General features: G+C 37.1%; 1 protein-coding gene across 1 annotated transcript in view; it reads right to left on the bottom strand.

Annotated features, from left to right (window-relative positions):
* The window catches only part of LOC309636877 (uricase), a 41,409-nt gene extending 20,376 nt beyond the window's left edge, over window positions 1-21,033 (bottom strand). Inside the window, exons 1-4 of the mRNA XM_082410613.1 lie at window positions 20,826-21,033; window positions 9,854-10,072; window positions 7,587-7,703; window positions 7,408-7,486 (exon numbers count right to left, since the gene is read on the bottom strand). Coding sequence (XP_082266739.1) covers window positions 7,408-7,486; window positions 7,587-7,703; window positions 9,854-10,072; window positions 20,826-21,023 — 613 coding nt within the window. The 5' untranslated portion in view covers window positions 21,024-21,033. The remainder of the gene's footprint in view (window positions 1-7,407; window positions 7,487-7,586; window positions 7,704-9,853; window positions 10,073-20,825) is intronic.
* Window positions 21,034-21,651: the final 618 nt, after the last annotated feature.

Here is a 21,651-nt window from a genome sequence, read left to right as displayed (position 1 = left end):
AAGTCTCCAAATGTCTCACTACTGCCTGTTTCTCCAGCCAGTTTACCATAACCTTGGTCAGAATTACTAAACAGTACACACATACACATAAAGACCTTTCCTGGATCTCTATTATCATTCAAAATAATAATAATAACAGCTTTCTTTCAAAGAGTGCTTCTTATGTGCCAGGTACTGTGCTAAATGTTAAATTAACATTTATCCCCTTTCATTCTCTGGGTAATTGCTGAGGTAGACACTGTTATTCTCATGTTAGAAATAAAAAAAACACTGAAGTAGTATACTTAATGTGCTTACAGTCACAAAGTTATTAAGTAGAGAAGCTCAAATTCAAAAACAGTTCAGTCTTCATACAATAAAGGTAGGAAATCATCCACATGCAATGCTAGTAAGGAGGTTAAAAGACAAAAGTAGTCAATTCATTTGTATCCATGATAAGAAGTTAAGGGATACACAAAACAATTAGATGTAAAATATAATATCAAAAACAGTAATCATGAAGGGAGTAGAGTACAAATGCAAGGTATCTATATATAGAGAGATTGCTATACAAAAACCTCATGGTAAACACAAAACAAAAATACCCACAAAAAAGAAAAAGAAATCCAAACATAATACTAAAGATAGTCATCAAATCACAAGAGAAGGGAACAAAAGAAGAAAGGGGAAAAAAGAAGACCTACAAAAACAAATCCAAAACATTAACCAAATGACAATAGGAACATACATATTGATAATTATCCTAAACATAAATGGACTAAATGGTTCAACCAAAAGACATAGACTGGTTAATGGATAAAAAAAGCAGCATCCATATATGTGCTGCCTACAAGAGACTCACTTCAGACCTAGAGACACACCAGACTGAAAGTGAGGGGATAGAAAAGGGTATTCCATGCAAATGGAAATCAAAAGAAAGCTGAAGTAGCAATACTTATATCAGACAAAATAGACTTTAAAATAAAGACTGTCACAAGAGACAAAGGACACTACATAATAACCAAAGGATCAATCCGAAAAGAAGATATAACAATTATAAATATATATGCACCCAACATAGGAGCACCTTAATATATAAGGCAAATATTAACAGACATAAAAGGAGAAATTGACAGTAACATAATAATAGTGGGGGACATTAGCTCCCTATTACATCAATGAACAGATCATCCAGACAGAAAATCAATAAGGAAACACAGACCTTAAATGATACATTAGATCAGCTGGCCTATTTATAGAGCATTCCATCTGAAAGCAGCAGAATACATATCCTTTTCAAGTGCACATGGAACATTCTCCAGGATAGATCACACACTGAGCAACAAAGCAAGCCTTGGTAAATTTAAGAAAATTGAAATCATATCAAGATCTTTTCCAACCACAACACTATGAGGCTAGAAATCAACTACAAGAAAAAAAACTGCAAAAAAACACAAACACGTGGAGGCTAAACAACAAATGGATCACTGAAGAAGTCAAAGAGGAAATCAAAAAATACCTAGAGACGAATGAAAATGAAAACACAATGATCCAAAACCTATGGGACACAGAAAAAGCAGTTCTAAGAGGGACGTTTATAGCAATACAAGCTTACCTCAGGAAACAAGAAAAATCTCAAATAAACAACTTAATCCTATGCATAAAGCAACTAGAGAAAGAAGAATAAACAAAACCCAAAGTTAGTAGAAGGAAAGAAATCATAAAGATCAGAGCAGAAATAAATGAAATAGAGACTTAAAAAAAAAATAGAAAAGATCAATGAAACTAAAACTGGTTCTTTGAAAAGATAAACAAAATTGATAAACCTTTAGCCAGACTCATGAAGAAAACAAGGTAGAGGGCCCAAATCAAAATCAGAAATGAAGAAGGAGAAGTTACAACTGACACCACAGAAATACAATATGCCAATAAATTGGACAACCTAGAAGAAATGGACAAATTCTTAGAAAGGTACAGTCTCCCAAGACCAAACCAGGGAGAAATAGAAAATATGCACAGAACAATTAACAGTAGTGAAATGGAATCAGTAATTTTAAAACTCCCAGTGAATAAAATTGCTGGACCAGATGGCATCACAGGTGAATTCTATGAAACATTTAGAGAAGAGTTAACACCTACCCTTCTGAAACTATTCCAAAAAATTGCAGAGGAAGGAACACTTCCAAACTCGTTCTATAAGGCCACCATCACCCTGACACCAAAACCAGACAAAGATATCACAAAAAAAGAAAATTATAGGTCAATAACACTGATGAACATAAATGCAAATATCTTCAACAAAATACTAGCAAACTGAATCCAACAGTACATTAAAAGGCTCATACAACATAATCAAGTGGGATTTATCCCAGGGATGCAAGGATTTTTCAAAATCCACAAATCCATCAGTGTGACACACCACATTAACAAATTGAAGAATAAAAACCATATGATCATCTCAATTGATGCAGAAAAAGCTTTTGATAAAATTCAACATCCATTTATGATAAAAACTCTCCAGGAAGTGAGCATAGAGAGAACATACCTCAACATAATAAAGGTCATATATGACAAACCCACAGCTAACATCATACTCAATGGTGAGACGCTGAAAGCATTTCCTCTAAGATCAGGAACAAGACAAGGATGCTCACTCTAGCCACTTTTATTCAACATAGTTCTGGAAGTCCTAGCCACAGAAATCAGAGAAGCAAAAGAAACAAAAGGAATCCAAATTGGAAAAGAAGTAAAACTGTTACTGTTTGCCGATGACATGATGCTATACATAGAACATCCTAAAGATGCTACCAGAAAACTACTAAGCTCATCAATGAGTTCGGTAAAGTTGCTGGATACAAAATTAATATACAGAAATCTGTTGCATTTCTATACACTAACAATGAAAGATCGGAAAGAGAAATTAAGGAACAATCCCATTTACCATCACATCAAAAGGAATAAAATACCTACGAATAAACCTACCTAAGGAGGCAAAAGACCTGTATTCCAAAAACTGTAAGACACTGATGAAAGAACTTCAAGATGACACAAACAGATGGAAACATATACCATGTTCTTGGATTGGAAGAATCAATATTGTTAAAATGACCATACTACCCAAGACAATCTACAGATTCAATACAATCCCTATCAAATTACCAATGGCATTTTTCACAGAAATAGAACAAAAAAATTTTTAATTCATATGGAAACACAAAAGACCCTGAATAGCAAAAACAATCTTGAGAAAGAAGAACAGAGCTGGAGAGACCATGCTCCCTGACTTCAGACTATATTACAAAGCTACAGTAATCAAAACAGTATGGTACTGGCACAAAAACAGACATATAGATCAATGTTACAGGATAGAAAGCCCAGAAATAAACCCATGCACTTATGGTTAATTAATCTATGACAAAGACGCAAGAATTTACAATGGAGAAAAGAAAGTCTCTTCAATAAGTGGTGCTGGGATAAGAAGACAGCTACATGTAAAAGAATGAACATAGAACATTCTCTAATACCGTATACAAAAATAAACTCAAAATGGATTAAAGACCTAAATGTAAGACTGGATAGTATGAAACTCCTAGAGGAAAACATTGGCAGAACACTGTTTGATATAAATCGCAGAAACATTGTTTTGGATTCATCTCCTAGAGTAATAGAAATAAAAACAGAAATAAACAAATGGGACCTAATTAAACTTAAAAGTTTTGCATAGCAAAAGAAACCATAAACAAAATGAATAGACAACCTATGGACTGGGAGAAAATATTTGCAAACAATGCTACTGACGAGGGATTAATTTCCAAAATATACAAACAGCTCATACAGCTTAATATCAAAAAAACAAAGAACCCAATAAAAAAAATGGGCGGAAGACCTAAATAGACATTTCTCCAAAGAAGACATACAAATGGCTAACAGGCACTTGAAAAGATGCTCAATATTGCTAATTATTAGAGAAATGCAAATCAAAACTACAATGAGGTATCACTCTCACAGGTCAGAATGGCCATTATTAAAATGTCTATTAATACTAAAAGCTGGAGAGGGTGTGGAGAAAAAGGAACCCTCCTGCACTGTTGGTGGGAATGTAATTTGGTGCAGCCACTATGGAGGTTCCTTAAAAAACTAAAAATAGAGTTAATCATATGATCCTGCAATCCCACTCATGGGCATATATCCAGAGAAAATTCTGATTTGAAAGGATACATGCATCCCAATGTTCACAGCCACACTATTTACGGTAGCCAAGACATGGAAGCAACCTAAATGTCCATCAACAGATGAATGGATAAAGAATATTACTCAGCCATAAAAAAGTGTGAAATAATGACATCTGCAGCAATATGGATGGACCTAGAGATTATCATATTAAGTGAAGTAAATCAGACAGAGAAAGACAAATATCATATGATATCACTTACATGTGGACTCTAAAAAAAATGATACAAATGGACTTATTTACAAAATAAAAATAGACCCACAGAAATAGAAAACAAACTTATGGTTACCAAAGGGGATAGAAGGAGTGGGGGGAGATAAATTGGGAATTTGGGATTAACATATACACACTACTATATGTAAAATAGATAAAAAACAGGGACCTACTGTATAGTACATGGAACTATATTCAGTATCTTATAATAATCTCTAATGGAAAAGAATCTGAAAAAGAATATATATATACATATACATGTATGTATGTGTGTGTGTGTATAACTGAATCACTTTACTGTACACCTGAAACTAACACAACATTGTAAATTAACTATACTTCAATTTAAAAAATGGTTTAAAAAAATTTGTTAATAAAAATAGCAAAGCAGTAAAAAAAATAAACAAAAAAACAAACAACAAGAAAACGGTTTAATCTGACAAGACCTATGGACTTAACTACCACGCAAAAACTGCCTCCTAGTTACACCAATTTTTTTTTTTTGGCCATGCTGCACGGCTTGCAGGATCTTAGTCTCCCGACCAGAGATCAAACCTGGGCCCTCAACAGTGAAAGTGCAGAGTCCTAACCACTGGACTGCCAGGAATTCCCTAGTTAGGCCAATCTTGCTAGTATGGTACATTAGACCCAAACCAAGCTCTTCATCCTCATCTCTGCTCCTTACATTCTAAAAACTGGACCCTTCAACCTGCTACTGTTGCACAAATGCTTTGCCCTCTCATCACTAAAATCATTTGCCTAGTATGGTGATCTACATAAGGCAGATGCTCAAAATATTTGTTTCCCTCTTCCACTCTTCATGACTCCTACCGATGTACATTCTGTTTCTTCTGCCTGTAATTTCCTTTCCCCTTTCTATGTCCAGCACATTCTGAATCATTTTTCAAAAGTCAGTTGGAATATTTCCTCCTCCCCCATCAAGCCTTCCAGACTGCCCTAGGAAGAGTTAGTTTTCTGCATCTCTTTACTCCCATAGCATACCTTTAATTCTTTCATAGTGGTCTTTAGCCCCTCATATTGCAATAAATCTATTTATAAGTCTATCTCCTAATATTCATCTACTGTGAACTCACTAGGGTCAGAGAATGTCTTATTCACATCTGAATCTACCACCGTTAGTATACCTAACAAGTCCTCAAAATCATTATTGAATGAATAATCTTTAAATCAATGACATAAATATATGTTATACAGGCTCTTATCTTTTTAGTTAGCTCTCCTGAAATCTAATTCTAGCCCCTGCTATTATTTTACATAATTAAAAGTGGAATGAGAAACATGTTAAGTATTGTAAAAATCACTCAAAGTGGTTTAGGGCTAACCAATATGGCAGCCACTAGCCACATGTGGCTATGAAGCCCTTGGAATATGGTAAATGAGAAATGAGATGTCCTGTAAATATAAAATACACACAGAAATTCAAATACTTAATTTAAAAAATAATATTAAATATTTCATTAATAATTTTTGTATTTATTACATATGTAAGTGGCATTTTGGATATATTAGGTTAAATAAAAAGTATTATTAAAATTAATTTGTTTCTACTTTTCTAATGTGACTACTAGGAAATTTTTAAATTAGATATGTGGCTTGCATTATATTTCTGCTGGGAAGTGCCAGTTTAGAGTTTATAATCTTACAGGGGTATTCACTGTGATTTGGGTAGGAAAACACTGGCCTGGGGAATCAGGAACCTCTCTCTCTCCTCCAAAGTCACATACATAAAGCAAGAAAGAAGGAAGGAAAGAAAGGAAGTTACATTTTAACTAACAAACAGCTCAGTCAACAAGTTAATATATCACATGACTACAGATTTAGAGGATTAAAAAAATCATTACCTTTTCAACTTAACAACTAGTTATTCAGTCTTCCTTATATAATAATAATTTCACAACTGTTAATCAAACACTGAGAAGGCCCTGGCTGTGTCTAGAATTTAATACAGATAGGGAAAAATACTAAATGATAGCTAAAACACTAGGACTTCCTAAGGGAAAGCATTATCCAATAGAACTTAGATGAGAGGAACTTATATTTTATTAACCTTTTAATATTTCTGACATTTATGAGACGTCACCTCAAATTCTTACTGAAGAGAGCTAGAGAAGAAAGAAAAAGAGATACAGAAAGGAAAAGAAATGAAATGAAAGAAACAAGCAGGAAAGGGAAGGAAAGGAGAAGAAAAGAGAAAAGGAAAATAGAAAAGAAAAAATTTCAGAGTTCACACTCTCAATTTATAATGATCATTAAAGTTTATTTTTTATTAGGATAGAGACATTTCTACCATGGTGGTTCTATGGTTCTTAGAGGTCCTCTAGTCTAACTCTTAGTCAATTATTGAACTCTGCTCTGACAACCTCAACAAATCAGTGGAAGACACACTTTGCTAAGTTCAATCATCAGTACTAATAAGGTCTATATTGTAATTATGTTCCTCAGTTAATTTTTAGATTTCTTGGTAAATAGAAAGAATTATATAATTGTCACTGCTATATTTAAAGGAGGTTTATTTTATGGTAACTATAATAATATCAGTGGGTTTATTATTATGACAAAATTTCAAGGAAATGTGATTGTTATTTTCTAGATACTTCCTATAAAGGTTATTATAATCATAGCATGGTATGGTACAAAAATAACTGGTCAGAAAATTCAGAGATTTGAGCTTTTGTCAGCCTGTGTCTTTTTTTCCCTCACTTCAAAATCATGCAATAAAAATGATCACTCAACCCCCAGATTTGTTGCAAAGGTTATTATTTCATATTTATATTTTTAAGATAAAAAGCAGATAGTTCTTTAATGTAATCCAGGGTCACACTGTTCATTCCCATCTCAGATTTAAAAGACTTCAAAATTCTCTACAGTTTTCCTTGGTGTTAATAAACAGAGTTGTTTAGAAGAAAAAAAAAAAAAACTGAAATTGCTATTGCAGAATCAAAACATGAAAAACATTTTCTCACCACTCCTCAACTGTTCAACCTCACAGAAGTGCGTTCCAGTGGGAGTATGAATAAATGCATGGACATGCTTAACTCCATTCTGAAAATTAGAAAAAAAAAATTATTTCCAGTAAAATTTCAACATATGTCATAAAGCCAATTTCTTTAATTAAACTGAGAGCACGAATAAGTGAGGTAACCTTTTCAAAACGTTTCCAAGGGACTTCTTCCACATAGACTTGAACTCGAATAACATGGTTAAAAGAAGAAAGGAAATGCTCACAGATATTCACAGCAAACGTTTCTATGCTTTTGATCTGTAAAAAGAAATAAATGTGAATGATCAGAAATACTTGCCCCACTTAAAAATCATTTTTAAATATCCATGGGACTCTCTTTCCTGATAAAGTGTTTTTTAGAATCAGAGAAACAAAGAATAAGAAAGCATTAGAGACGAATTGGTCCTAATCCCAATTTCTCACAAGGGCTCCTAAGTGTAGTTAATGGATCACCATCACCAGGTGAGACTATCCTGTTTTTAAAAGAAAACTGTGTGCAGGAGAGGATGTGTCTATCCATCAGTGGATGAGCAAAAAGGAACTTAACGTTCAGATTCTCCTCACGGTGAGCTCAGTCATCACCCATGGCAGCTAAAGTACTGCAGGATACTTCAAAACACTCTGCTCTCTTCATGAGGCTGGGAAACAGACCTCCCAGTTTCCCAAAGAAAAATGTTAATGAAGGGTCACTTCAGCTTCCTTGCCTTGCAAACAGGCCTTCTATTGACCATCCCCAGCTCTCCACCCCCATAAAGCAGCTCCCTTCTTCCATCCAAATTCTTCAGGTTAATCTCTAGGCAATGTTTTATGGTCCTAGTACAGCCTACAGATTATTTATGGCTTTGCCTATAATTAAGGTAGACTGTATAGGTTTCCCAAGGATAGTTTTGTTTTATACCTGTTGCCTCAGAATAATTATTAATAAGCGTCCTATTTCACTCTGAAAAGTATCCTGGTTTGGATAAGAAATTATACAGTCACTCTATCTACAATGAATACATTTAAATTGGTTTTAACATACAGGTCCATTCTTTCACTTTTCTGTACTTCTCACATAGTACAGGAAATATAAGAATTTGTGTTATATAGAGACCCTCTTCTCTAACACAGTACAGAGCTTATTTTCAATTCATTTTTAAAGAAAGCAATGCCTTTTTCCATAGCCTTGCCTATACTTGCTGGGCCATTCTGATTAGCAAGAGAAAGGTTCAGGGTGTAGACAGAACTTGCAGAAATAATATTTCAATTAGTTTGCTTGGGCTTCCCTGGTGGCACAGTGGTTAAGAATCTGCCTGCCAATTTAGGAGACACGGGTTCGAGCCCTGGTCTGGGAAGATCCCACTGCTGCAGAGCAACTAAGCCCGTGCACCACAACTACTGAGCCTGCACTCTAGAGCCTGCGAGCCACAACTACTGAAGCCCGCGTGCCTAGAGCTCGTGCTCCGCCAACAAGAGAAGCCACCACAATGAGAAGCCCGCGCACCGCAACGAAGAGTAGACCCTGCTCACCGCAACTAGAGAAAGCCCGCATGCAGCAACAAAGACGCAATGCAGCCATAAATAAATAAATAAATAAGGTTCTAAAAAAAATTAGTTTGTTCATTTCGTGCATTATGGGTGTGAATTTCATGCAAAAGCATGAGAAAAGAAGCTTTCCAGTCTACATTTCTTGCCTTTCTAGACTTCTTAGCAAATAAAAAAATTATCTTGAATTGCCCAGAAATCTGCTGGTCATCCAGCACAGTTTCACTCACACTTAGAGAAACCTGAGGTAAAAGTGCTAAGAGATTAGAGTCTATCAGTTCCAAGACCCTTCTGAAAAGTACAACTACCACCAAATGTGGACACTAAGTGGTCACGGAGTTGGGAAAATCAGGAAGGTATTAAAAGTCGGACAGATCTCGAAATGTATCTGATACTTGATTTTCTTCTAGAGCAATACCAAGAAGAGAAATGGTACTTTCTTCTATAAATGCACATCATTCTAAAAGAAAAAAATAATAGGACTCAAATAATTGCATGACAAAAATGTGTAAAATTCTATTCTGAAATCTTCTCAGGGCCTTGATTTGCCAATGATCCTAATTAAGAGATAACATGTAAATTTGTCAAGTAGGATTCTCTGCCTTAAAGATGTTGTAGTGAGTTGAGAACCAAGAAAAGAGAACAAATGGGAAAAAAAGAAGAAAAGAAAAGAGAATTAAAAGGTGAGTTTAAAAAAAAAAAGCAAGATTTTCTGTAAAGCTGAGACTTTTAGAAGAGAAAAGGAACTTTTTTCAATGGTTTAAATGTAAAAATAGGGTTAAAAAGTACAGGGAACTTGAAATAAGCGAGTAGTATCCTCATAATATAGTACTGTGATTTCTGCATCCAGATGGGCAGCATCTAAGAAGTAGAATGATGCATACGCCTTTGAACTTTGCCAGGACATGAACTGTGTTCTTGATGGTGTCTGTAGGGATGAGGTCTGAATTGTCTCCATGCAGGTAATCTTTTTTGGAGCTCAGAGTAAGTTGCACTGAAGTTGCCACTTCTTTAATGCTGTGATATTTTCCATCTCGCTGAATATGGAGAATTTTTACCATATCCTTCCCATAGCCAGTTCGGACAAGCTCCACCTCATCATTCTGCAATGAAAACAGTCATCTTAATGAAGAAGGCTAAATGAAAACAAGAAGTCAACTTCAATTTCTTTAAGCCTTAATTTTATCATGTAATCATGAAAGGTAAGAGTCAGAGTATTCCTGAAAGAAAGATCATGCCTTACCTTTGAAGGAGAATGAGAATTTGTATGGAGAAAAGAGAATCACAAGGAACAGATGAAAATATATCAGATTGGCCTGAAGAGAGACAGTTAGATGGCTTTCTTGATAATAATAAGCAACAACAATAATAACCATACCTCCTGAGCCAAACTATTTACTCTTATTTTATCTCTACTAACTTAATCCTTATATCAGCCCTATGAACTAATATTATTCCCATTTTGCAGAGGGAGAAACTGAAGTTCAAAGAATTTAAGTGACTTACCCCAGTTAGTAAAGGATAGAGCCAAGAATTCACCCTCAGCTCTGTTGACTCCAAATTGTGTACTTCTAACTACTACATAAACTGCCTTTCTCTATAAAATCTTTTGACTATGTTAACTGGAAATAATTATATCCCCTTTTTTATAGAGAGTAGTATTCTGGAGAAACGGCCCTGTGATCAATAAAAACAATTTGAAAATTGCTTCTTCTACTTGCTACCAGGAAGAAGAGTAATTAGTGACAGGGTCTAGACTACCTTCAGCAGTACAGAGCCAGAGCCAAATGGCTGCAAGGAAAGCTATGCTTTTAGCGAAGAAACACTTAATAAAAGCTTGTGACTGATTCATTAGTATCCCTGTCTGAAGCTGGAGCCCTCGCTAGTGAATACGTCCATCTCCACTGCTAGACTCTATAAGACTTGTCCCTGGGCTTTATTGGTGTTTGAGAGAAGAGGCAGGAGGGAGCAGAGGGACAGGAAAACCTATTCTATTTAGCATGAAAATTAACATTAAAATGGTAGTGAGAAAAGGTGACAAAAATAAAAGTAAACCAAAAACAACATGCAGTGAGAATCTGGGGAGGGTCGCAAAGAAGAAACCTCGTCTGCGAATCCCACGTAGGCGATATGCTCAGATAGGCCAAGGGCTGCCTAAATATCTACCCACATAAAAAAAATCACCAAATCCCTTGGGAGGAATTTTAAAATGCTTGCCAACATCAGAAATTATTGTCATATTCTTAATCAAAGTGGGGTAGTGAAGGTTGCCTTAAATCTTGGGGATAGAGCCTGGTACAGCATGCTGCTGTTGGTTATTGAACATACCCTGAAGGTCTGTGGTGTCTGAATTCAGTGCTTCCTCTGTAGGAGGGACACATGTAAGGGACAACTCTTGGAGAGGTCCCTTGGATGCATCTGACCCAATCTTTGGGGGACTCATCTTCAAGAAAAGTATCAATAAGAAAACCTAAAGAGCAGACTTGAAGGATCCTAATAAGAACTATAATGCTGACAGGGAAAGAGGCACAGTTGTGTGATTGTAGTGGCTTTGAAATCAGACCAGGTCCAAATTCTGCCTTACCACTTATAGCTTTGTGGCTTGTGACAAATAATTTGATGTCCCTGAGCCTCAGTTTCCAGCTTTGTACAAATGGAGATAACTGCCCCTACAAGTAGAGTTGCTGGTGAATGTGAAAGGGCTGGCTCAGTCCCTGGTACCTGGTGGTGCAGTGAGGTCAACCCCAGTAAGAGTGTCCATGTCAGGCCTGGCTGTGGATGTAGCAGCAGAAGAGATAGCAGAGGGGAACTTGATTAAGGGCACTAGTTTTTAGAGTGGCGAGCACTGCTGGAAACAGCAGAAGGAAGACTCTGGCATGTCTCGAATTGCAAGGGATTCTACCCGGGCCAGGGAGGCACTTGGCTGGCTTGGGGTCCCTGGATGGTATGGGCTGAGGTCCAGGACCAAAGGTCTCTGAGACCTTCCATCATCCTCGGCACACAGCAGGACTTAACAAATGTTACTCCTCAGTCCCATCCCCTGCCACTAAATACCCAAGTCGGTTAGTCTGTTGAAAGCAAGTGGTACCCATGAGATACAGAGTAAGATTAAATGATAGCTACCCTTCATTTCCCTACCCCTGCTCATTAGTTCAGCTTCATATCTTGCCACACCCTATTTCAAACTCCACTTCAGCTATCCTGAGCTAATTGTGGTCACCCAGGCCCTACATGTGTTCTTCTTTGCCTGTAGGCCTTTGAATTTGCTATTACCTCTTTCTTGAACATTCTTTCTCTTCCTTGCTACCCAACTACCAATCTCTTTACCTGCCTAACTTCTTCTGACTCAACTTCTTTAAGTCTCAGATGTCACTTCCTCTAGGTAATTTGCCCCAGCCCTTCAAGTCTGGAGTAGGTGTCCCTTCTATGTGCTCTCAAAATGCTCTGTTATTGCCTTATCAGAGTCTTTATCAAATCACATTACAATAGCCTCTTCATGGGTCTGATTTATTCAAAAACAGTAAACTATGAAAGCAGAAACAATTTCTATCTTGGTCGCCATGGCAACCCCAGTGCTCAGCAGAATGCTTGGAACACAATTGGTGCTTAATAAATGTATCATGAATGACCGAATGCTGCCCCACCACCTGCACCTCTTGGGTAGTGACATGGAATAGTTCATGAAAATACCCCAAAGATTGCAATACAGGAAAAGCTGCTTCAGCTCAGACCCCAATCAAGAAGTTCCTCTTCCTGGGAAAGTGAGGAAAGCAACTTCTGCCCTCTGGTCACGACAGCCTGGAGATCACAGGCACAGCTGGCTGGAGAATAAAGGGCCAGGAAGGGCAGAATCGCAGGTAGACAAAGTTACTGACACAGCACAAAGTGTTCACATTGCTAATAAGACAGAGCATTCTAGCACTGTGCAGCTATCCTGGGGTTCATGCAAGACACACGCGGGAGAGGTCAGCACTCTTTAGCAAGCTCCCTCCTGACTGTGACGCTCTGGCAAAGGCTGAGTAATCATGTGCACTGAGAAAAGAGTCAGAATAAAGAGGACATAACCATCCGAGACTGGAGCAGGATGGAACAAGAACGGCGTGGGACACCCAAGAGTCCCTCAGCAGGACCTGACAGAACAGATAACGGCCCAGGCCAGACTGAGGCTGTTCTCATCAATAAGACCTCCCCAGTTCTGCAGTCTGAGAAACCGGAAGTAGGTGCCAGAATCCTATTGTGTATAATGCACAGTGTAGGGCAGGGATCCATGTCCAAGATAACCGTACAGTAAAATCCCAAGGTTGCTCTCATCTGGAGGGTGGGCGGGTAGCTGAGAGGATGGAGTCAGGCCAAGTGTGAGTCTCTGTTCCACCACCTATTAGCTCTGTGAATGGCGGCAAATTTCTTCATTTATAAAATTAATAATAGTAGTGCCCATCTAGCAGGATTGCTGTGAGGATTACAGGACAAAAATACATAAAGTACTTAGAAAAGGGCCTGGCAAATAACAAATGTTCAATAAATGTAGCTATGACTATCATTGATAAATAATAATTATGTCATATTTTGCATCAAAGGGTCCTTCCAGTTACTGTTAGAGAGCAATAGTCAGACGACTGTACACCAGTCCAGAGCTAGGGTGGCTAAAATCAAAGACTGCTGCTATGATATGGCCTACTTCTGCCTTCATACTTTGGTTGTCTTTCCTCAGGCTTGTGTGGCTTGAGGGAACAAAGTCATAAAAGGAAACAATTTCCTAGAGTAATACTCTGGACAAAATGTCAGTAGGAGTAAATCTATACTTGGCTCTACACAAGAAAAATTCCCTTTTCTTAGACATGTCTTCAAATATAAAGGGATAGAGAATCACTGATTGCCTGCAAGTAATGTTGGAGAGAACTCTGAGAGATTTTAAATGAATCTTACGCATCTTCGCTTAGATACTGAGTGTTCTCTTATTTCCACGTCATATTGAAAGTGATGTAGGTTGTCACTACAGGTCTAGGAGTTCTTAGCCTGCAGTCTGTTAATCTCTACAAGGCCCAGTGGATGGATTTGAGGTGGAAAAAATATTAGGAAAGATAAGGGAAAACTTTTATAGATTTTAATTTTAAAATGACTAGAATTTTCTCTCAAGTATTAGAAGAGCTTTTGTAAGCATATCTCTACCCTCCATAACAGAGGGAAATACAGAAGTGCTAGCTATTTTGGACCCATCACACATATTTAAATATCAATTCAGTTGCAGTGTGCAGTGATAGATGGAAGAACTATGTGTGGAGACATGCCCCCCTCTCTATCTTTGGAATGTGCTAGAGAAGTTCTTTCAATTTTCCACCTAGATTTTTCCTTTGCCTAGCTATTTTCTTGGGCATTTGTGAACGAGAAGACTTCTGAGAAAAACGTTGAACTAATATGAGAAAAAGGGGCACTCATATGAACTATCTTAATATCACTCTGTTGGATCTTAATAATACATAAAGATAAGAACAATGATGATGAATAATAATCTTAGAGGCATCTGGTATTTTTTGGCTGCTTAGGATCAACTAAATCTCAGATGGAAAAATATTGATATCTGCTAGCAAATTTCATGTTGCTTTAGGCCGTAGAGTGGCTTATTTTTACTATCAAGGGGGATATGCCTTGAGTTATGTTCAAAGTGTGGCTCCAAAGGGATTTGTCAAGCAGATGTTTCAAGCACAATATAATGACTCATATGAATAATTATTGCAGAAAGGGCGACCTGTCACCTAATGAAGACTCCATCTACAGGTGTTCCGTTATTTTCATACTTCTGCCTATTACTAAGGATGAGAGACTCATCACTAAATGTCAAGGGAAATGCTAATTTTCTTCTTGCCAGCCTCTCAGTAGTACCAATAGCCTTAGGGCAGGGAACTGGAACAAGGTCTCAGGAGCCTCTAGGAATAGGAGCAGAAAACCTCACGGCGAAGAATTGATAGAGACCTCCAAACATGCAGTTGGAAGGAAATTCTACTGAAATGCATACACTGAAAGATTTCTCTTTCCTAATGTATAAGACTTGAAAATAAAAATAATAGTAGCAACAATTTAGTGAGGGTTTGATGGGAAATTTCTATATATGAGTTCCTCTAACCCTTTACAAGAACCCTGTGAAGCAGATATCCTTAACCAAGTTTTACAAAGGAAGACACTAGGGTTAGGTAACTTGCCAAGGTCACACAGTTACTGGGTGACAGAGGGAGGAGGAGTACCTCGACCATTTGCCCCAAAGTGACACATTCTTTCTCACTACGTCAGAGTCCCTACACTCATTAGGGAGAGAAAGGAAGCATTCTGATCCCTCCCAGAAGGAGGGAAGTGGGCATGCTACTGCAGAAACTTGCATTTCTATACCATTTAAAAATTTTCTATCCACTAAAGACCTATATTATCTTACCTATTCCTCACAAAAACCCTGTGATTTGGTGGGAAGGACCCTTATTTTAATATTAACTAGATCAGTGATGTTAAGTGAGCTTCCCAAAGCTGACAGACAGACTGATACAGTGTAAAGGGCCCTACTGAGACTGAACAGTGTTATTCTACCTACACTATACTAGGCAGAACTTACCCAAAACTGGGAGATGCCCCCTGCTCAAACCATTGGTTTTTCTAGCACTTCAGTCATTTTTCTAAATTACAGATAAATTCTAAGCTCAGATGAATTCTGTGTTTATTGCAGGTTTGTTTAAACTGTGAAATAAGGGAAGGAAAGAAGAGTGCTTGCCCTCTGGGGCAGGATTAAAATTCAGCTCCGTGCCTTCAACAATGGGGCACCACTTTTGAGTTGAACATTGACATTTTTCTGGATCAGGACCGTTGAAAACATGAGTAATGGAGGCTTATTTGTGGTCAATAGAACCATATCACTAAAGGACTGTTTTCAGTCCATCTGCAAAGACAAAGAAATAACTGCATCATGATAGAAAAGAAACAAGGTAAGAAGGAACCAACATTTAATGAGCACCAGTTATGTGCTGGAGGCTATGTACACAGCATCTCACCGAATCCTGATAGCATTTTGTAAAGGTGCAGCTCATGAGTCCCACCTTTAGAAAAGGAAGCTGACACTCATGAGGTTAAATAGTTTGGTCAAAACTGCGTGGCTAATGAGAGGTAGGACCAGGCATGGACCCAGGTTTGCCTGATTATTTTTATGATACTCAGCTATCTCCCTGATATAACATTATAGTGAAGTTCTTTATAATGGGATTTTACCTACATACCCACATTTATTTGTTTCTCTGATTAGATTTAATTCATTCTAAAATCTGCATAACCCCAAAACTGAAGTCTCTGAAACCTTTTTTATTCAATCCATACATTCATCTCTATTTATTTAATTCCTTCTAGTGACAAGCACCGTGGTAAGTGCTGGAGATAAACAGCAAACAAGGCAGTCACTATTCTGCCCTGATAGAGATTAGAACGAACTTTAGAGTAGAATAAACTTTTCTGGTAAAGAATCAAAGAGTATTTTAGGTTTTACAGGCTGTATGATCTCTGTTGCAACTACTTAGCTCTGCCATTATGGCATAAAGTAGCTATACATAGTACATAAATGAATGAGTGTGACTGTATTCCAATAAAACTTTATTTACAGGAACAGACAGTGGGCCAGATTTGACCCACAGGAGTTTGCTGACCTCTGCTTTCTAGAGGAACTTCAGAAAAGAAACCAAGTATTTAGAACACATTATGATAATTACTCTAATTGAAAAAATACAATGGGTTTTGGGACTATATTGTAAGGACACCTAAGCTGGATTGAGAGAGATGGGGGATGGCTTCCAGGAGGAACTGGTATCCACAAAGCCCCCTAAGTGATGAGTAGGAATTAACCAAACAAAACTATCTGGTCCTCTTCCACTTATTCTACTTATATTTCCCTTTAACCACATTTTTCATGAAGAATTCTTTATTTTACAAATGCCTGAGTCATTTTGTTTGTCTCATCCCATTTCATCAAATTAATGATGCAACAAGCATTCAGCTTTCTGTCACATTCTAGATTTTACTCTGTATATTAACAGTCTTATAACAGTTTGAACAAAAATAAAGTTGAACTTAAATATGAAAATTTTATGGTATGTAAACCATACCTCAAAAAGTTATTGAGGATAAATAAATAAAGCCAACAGTCTAACTCCCAGGAGTCCTCACAGGATGACTGCACTTTGATGAAGCCAGCACAGACCAGGGTCTGGAGAAACCCAGCTTTATCTCAACCTCAAATTCTCACACATAAAGCTTTAAGGAACATGAACTCATAACCAAAAATCAAAGGTACACATGGTAGCAAAGTATTATGAGAGAGAGTCATAGAAATAACAGGTAGCAAAGTCTGACCGGCAAAGATTGGAATTACCAGACACAAAATAAAAGTCATATATTTAATATTTTTGCAGAAATGAAAGAGAAGGTTGAATAGCTTCTCTCGAGCAAGAAATAAGGCACTATAAACAAGACAAAGAAAATTTGAAAAATAACCCAACAGAACTTCTAGAAATGCACTAATAAGTGGATTAAGAAACAGATGGAACACAACTGAAGAAAGAACTAGTTATTTGTAAGAGGTAGAGTAACAGATTAATCTTGCCAAAGAGAGAATTAGAGAACTGGGAGACTGATCCAAGTAAAGAATCAGGGATTAATGCAGACACACATGAGATAGAATATATGAGAGAGACATAAAATGAACTAGAAATGAACTTATTTACAAAACAGAAACAGACTCAAAGACATAGAAAACAAACTTATGGTTACCAAAGCGGAAATGTTGGGGAGAGGGATAAATTAGGATTTGGGGAGTAACTTATGTACACTACTATATATAAAACAGATAAACAACAAGGACCTGTTGTATAGCACAGGAACTCTACTCAATATTTTGTAATATAACCTACATGGGAAAAGAATCTGAAAAAGAATATATATATTCAGCTACTTTTGAGCTGAACATTGACTTTTATCTAGATCAGAATATATATATTCTTTTTCAGATTCTTTTCCCATGTAGGTTAGTACAAAATATTGAGTAGAGTTCCCTGTGCTATACAGTAGGTCCATGTTGTATGTTAAGAAAACCATAATTCAAAAAGAGACATATACCACAATGTTCACTGCAGCACTACTTACAGTAGCCAGGACGTGGAAGCAACCCAAGTGTCCATCGACAGATGAATGGATAAAGAAGATGTGGCACATATATACAATGGAATATTACTCAGCCATAAAAAGAAATGCAATTGAGTTATTTGTAGTGAGGTGGATGGACTTAGAGTCTGTCATACAGAGTGAAGTAAGTCAGAAAGAGAAAAACAAATACCATATGCTAACACATATATATGGAATCTAAAAAGAAAAAAAAATGGTCCTGATGAACCTAGGGGCAGGACAGGAATAAGGACGCAGACATAGAGAATGGACTTGAGGACACGGGGAGGGGGAAGGGTAAGGTGGGACGAACTGAGAGAGTAGCATTGACATATATACACTACCAAATGTAAAATAGATAGCTAGTGGGAAGCAGCCGCATAGCACAGGGAGTTCAGCTCGCTGCTTTGTGACCACATAGAGGGGTGGGATAGGGAGGGTGGGAGGGAGACGCAAGAGGGAGGGAATATGGCGTTATATGTATACATATAGCTGATTCACTTTGTTATACAGCAGAAAGTAACACAACATTGTAAAACAATTATACTCCAATAAAGATGTTTAAAAAAAGGATATATATATATTCTTTACTGTGCACCTGAAACTAACACAACATTGTAAATCAACTACAATTAAAAAAATTTTTTAAAGAATAGTATTAAAAATGTACTAGAAAGATATGATAGAGAGAATGTGGAAGAGGCAAAATTTGAAGAGATCAGGACTGAGATTTTCACAACTAGAGATTATCATACTAAGCGAAGTAAGTCAGAAAGAGAAAGGCAAATGCCATATGATATCATTTATATGTGTGGAATCTAAAATATGATACAAATGAACCTATCTACGAAATGGAAACAGAATCATGGACATAGAGAACAGACTGGTGGTTGCCAAGGGGGAGAGGGTTGAGGGAGGGATAGAGTGGGAGGTTTGGGTTAGCAGATGTAAGCTTTTATATAGAGAATGGATAAACAACAGGGTCCCACTGTATAGCACAGAGAACTATATTCACTATCCTATGATAAACCATAATGGAAAAGACTATTAAAAAAAAGAATATGTATGTATAACTGAATTACTTTGCTGTACAGCGGTAATTAACACAACATTGTAAACTGTACTTAAATTAAAAAAAAAAGACTGAAATTTTCTAGGATTATTGGATGAATGAATGCAAACTTCCAACCATTAAAAAAGAAGCCCATTACCAAGTAAAGTACTCGTCTTTGTTCACTATACTTGGCCAAATTACAATGAAGGGATTTTCTACTATTTCTACTCTATAGAGGTAATCACGTTGTGAAGGAGACGTGATGTTTTCATAATATTGTACTAATTGGGCTTCAAAAGTGGGTAATGTGAAAAACATTCTGCTCAGTTTGCATTTTCTCCATCCACCAAATTCATTGTGCTTCCTTCCACGACATTACTTTGCTGTTGTTAGTAAAAACCCAGGATACACTGGAATCTAGGCTTTAGGGTAATGTTGAAATCCCTGGAAACCCTCAACCACCGGTACAGTGTTTGACACCTAGTGATTGCATAAGGAAGGTTGTTGACTGACAATCAGCATGACCAGGTCAGCAACAACAGGAGATAAGCTTATTGAAAGTGACACCTGAAAGGAAAGAACCTAATTAATTGCGTTTTTCCAGACCTTGAAATACATTTGGCTTTAGCAAAACCATCCTAATACAGATATCCTGTAGCTCAATCACAGGAAGGGCTCAGGTTGTAGTAAAAATAATCTTAGCTAACACTTATGGATCATTTACTATTTGCCAGGCACTGTGCTAAGCGTGTAATGAGGAGAAAACGGGAATTATTTTATATCCTATTCAACAAATGTTCTTTAGCCTACGTAAATGAAAACAAGTTGCTTGCATTCTGTATATGAATCAATGAATCCTAAGCCTAGTGTACTCACCTATTATCATTATAATACCAAAAGTTATCACAAGATAAAATTAAATTTATTTCACTTTAACTTAGAAAAGTAAACTTCATGCTATGAAATTTTTTTAAAAACTGATGAAATTTTGGGGTTGCTGAAATCCTTTTTTTCTGAGTGCAGTAAACACATACATTAAATAAAATGATACCCATGGAGGAATGGTCAGAAAAATGCTTCTCGGTTTACCAGTTTGGTAGGTTGTGAAACCAGATACAGCACAGCGTTGGCCTCAGGGCAGCAAGTCTCAAAGTTTAGGGTGCAGCAGCATCACCAAAAAACTTGTAAATAGTGTAGATTCTTGAGCCCAACTGGAAGAATTCTTATTTAGCAGGTTTGGGTTGAGGTCCCTTTTTGTCAGCACCACAGGAAAATGTGGGCAGGTGGTCCATAACATTCCTCACAAAATTCTGTTTTAGGAGAAAGAGCTCTAAGCCCTTCGTTTTTTATGAAGCCCAAGAATCCTGAACAACACCAGCTCAACCATAGAAGTGATCCAGTTTGCAAGGGTCCAATTTAGTCTGAATACCTAAGTGACTCTGATCTGGATCCGTAAGCAAAGGGACAGATCAGAGCCATAATGATTTTCAGGCATAAAGTAAACTGCTATTTATTATTACAGCATCTTTAATAATTGATTCAAAGGCATCATGCACTTAAAGAAATGTTTTCATCTGCCTATCTACTTCTTCCCTCCTCCAAAAAGAGAATGGTCTCACCTTTTTATAGTCATGGAAATGAGCCATTTTCCCTTTGCCTTCAACTTCAGATTCAGGTTCAAGAATGGGAAAGAATAATTTGGGCAAAACAGATGCTTGTAACATTTTTATTTGATCTGAAGCATGAGCGGTCAATATGTTTACCTGATTGCATTGCAACCAATTGGACACCAAGGCCTCTTTGAAGTAAAGCACCATGCTGAGTGGCTAAAACCAGGAGGTGGAGAGGCTATGTAAACATCTTCAGTAAAATACAACTGAATTTGCTCTTTCTTTGAAGCAAGACTTTGAAGTACCCTTTAGGAAATGTTTCCTTAAGATAGAGAATATTACAAGTGATAGATCCTAATTATTACTAAGATAGATACAAAGTTTTGTCGTTTCTGTGTAATGTCTGAACCACAAACATTTGCTCTCACTCATAGAGAGACAATCATAAAGGGAAAAACATGAAACAGATTTTATTCAACATCTATTTATCAATCCAGAGTTCTCCTGTCCACTGAATTTCATACTACATGATGTTTACTCCCAAGAGTTAACTATACATCCCTTTTTTTCTCACCAGGACTTTTTGATGACATTGCAAACTATTCAGCAGTCAACAATTCAGCACAAAGGCGTTCGGAGTCACGCTGGCATGTTGTGACAGAATCACACAATTACATGGGATTCGTCCCATTCTGAAAATGCCTAAACAGCAAATGGCAGAAGTAAATGGAATCAAATGTCAGAGCCAGCACAGTCTGAGAGACTTGAAACTCAGACTTCACGATCCATGGGGGAAAGTTTCCTGCTGTGCCATGGAATAAAGGTGCCGGATAGA

Source organism: Balaenoptera physalus, assembly GCF_965194825.1.
Source record: "Balaenoptera physalus genome assembly, chromosome: 1".
Classification (NCBI taxonomy): Eukaryota; Metazoa; Chordata; class Mammalia; order Artiodactyla; family Balaenopteridae; genus Balaenoptera; species Balaenoptera physalus.
Note: the sequence above shows the minus strand (reverse complement) of the source record. Positions and strands in the feature narration are given on the sequence as shown.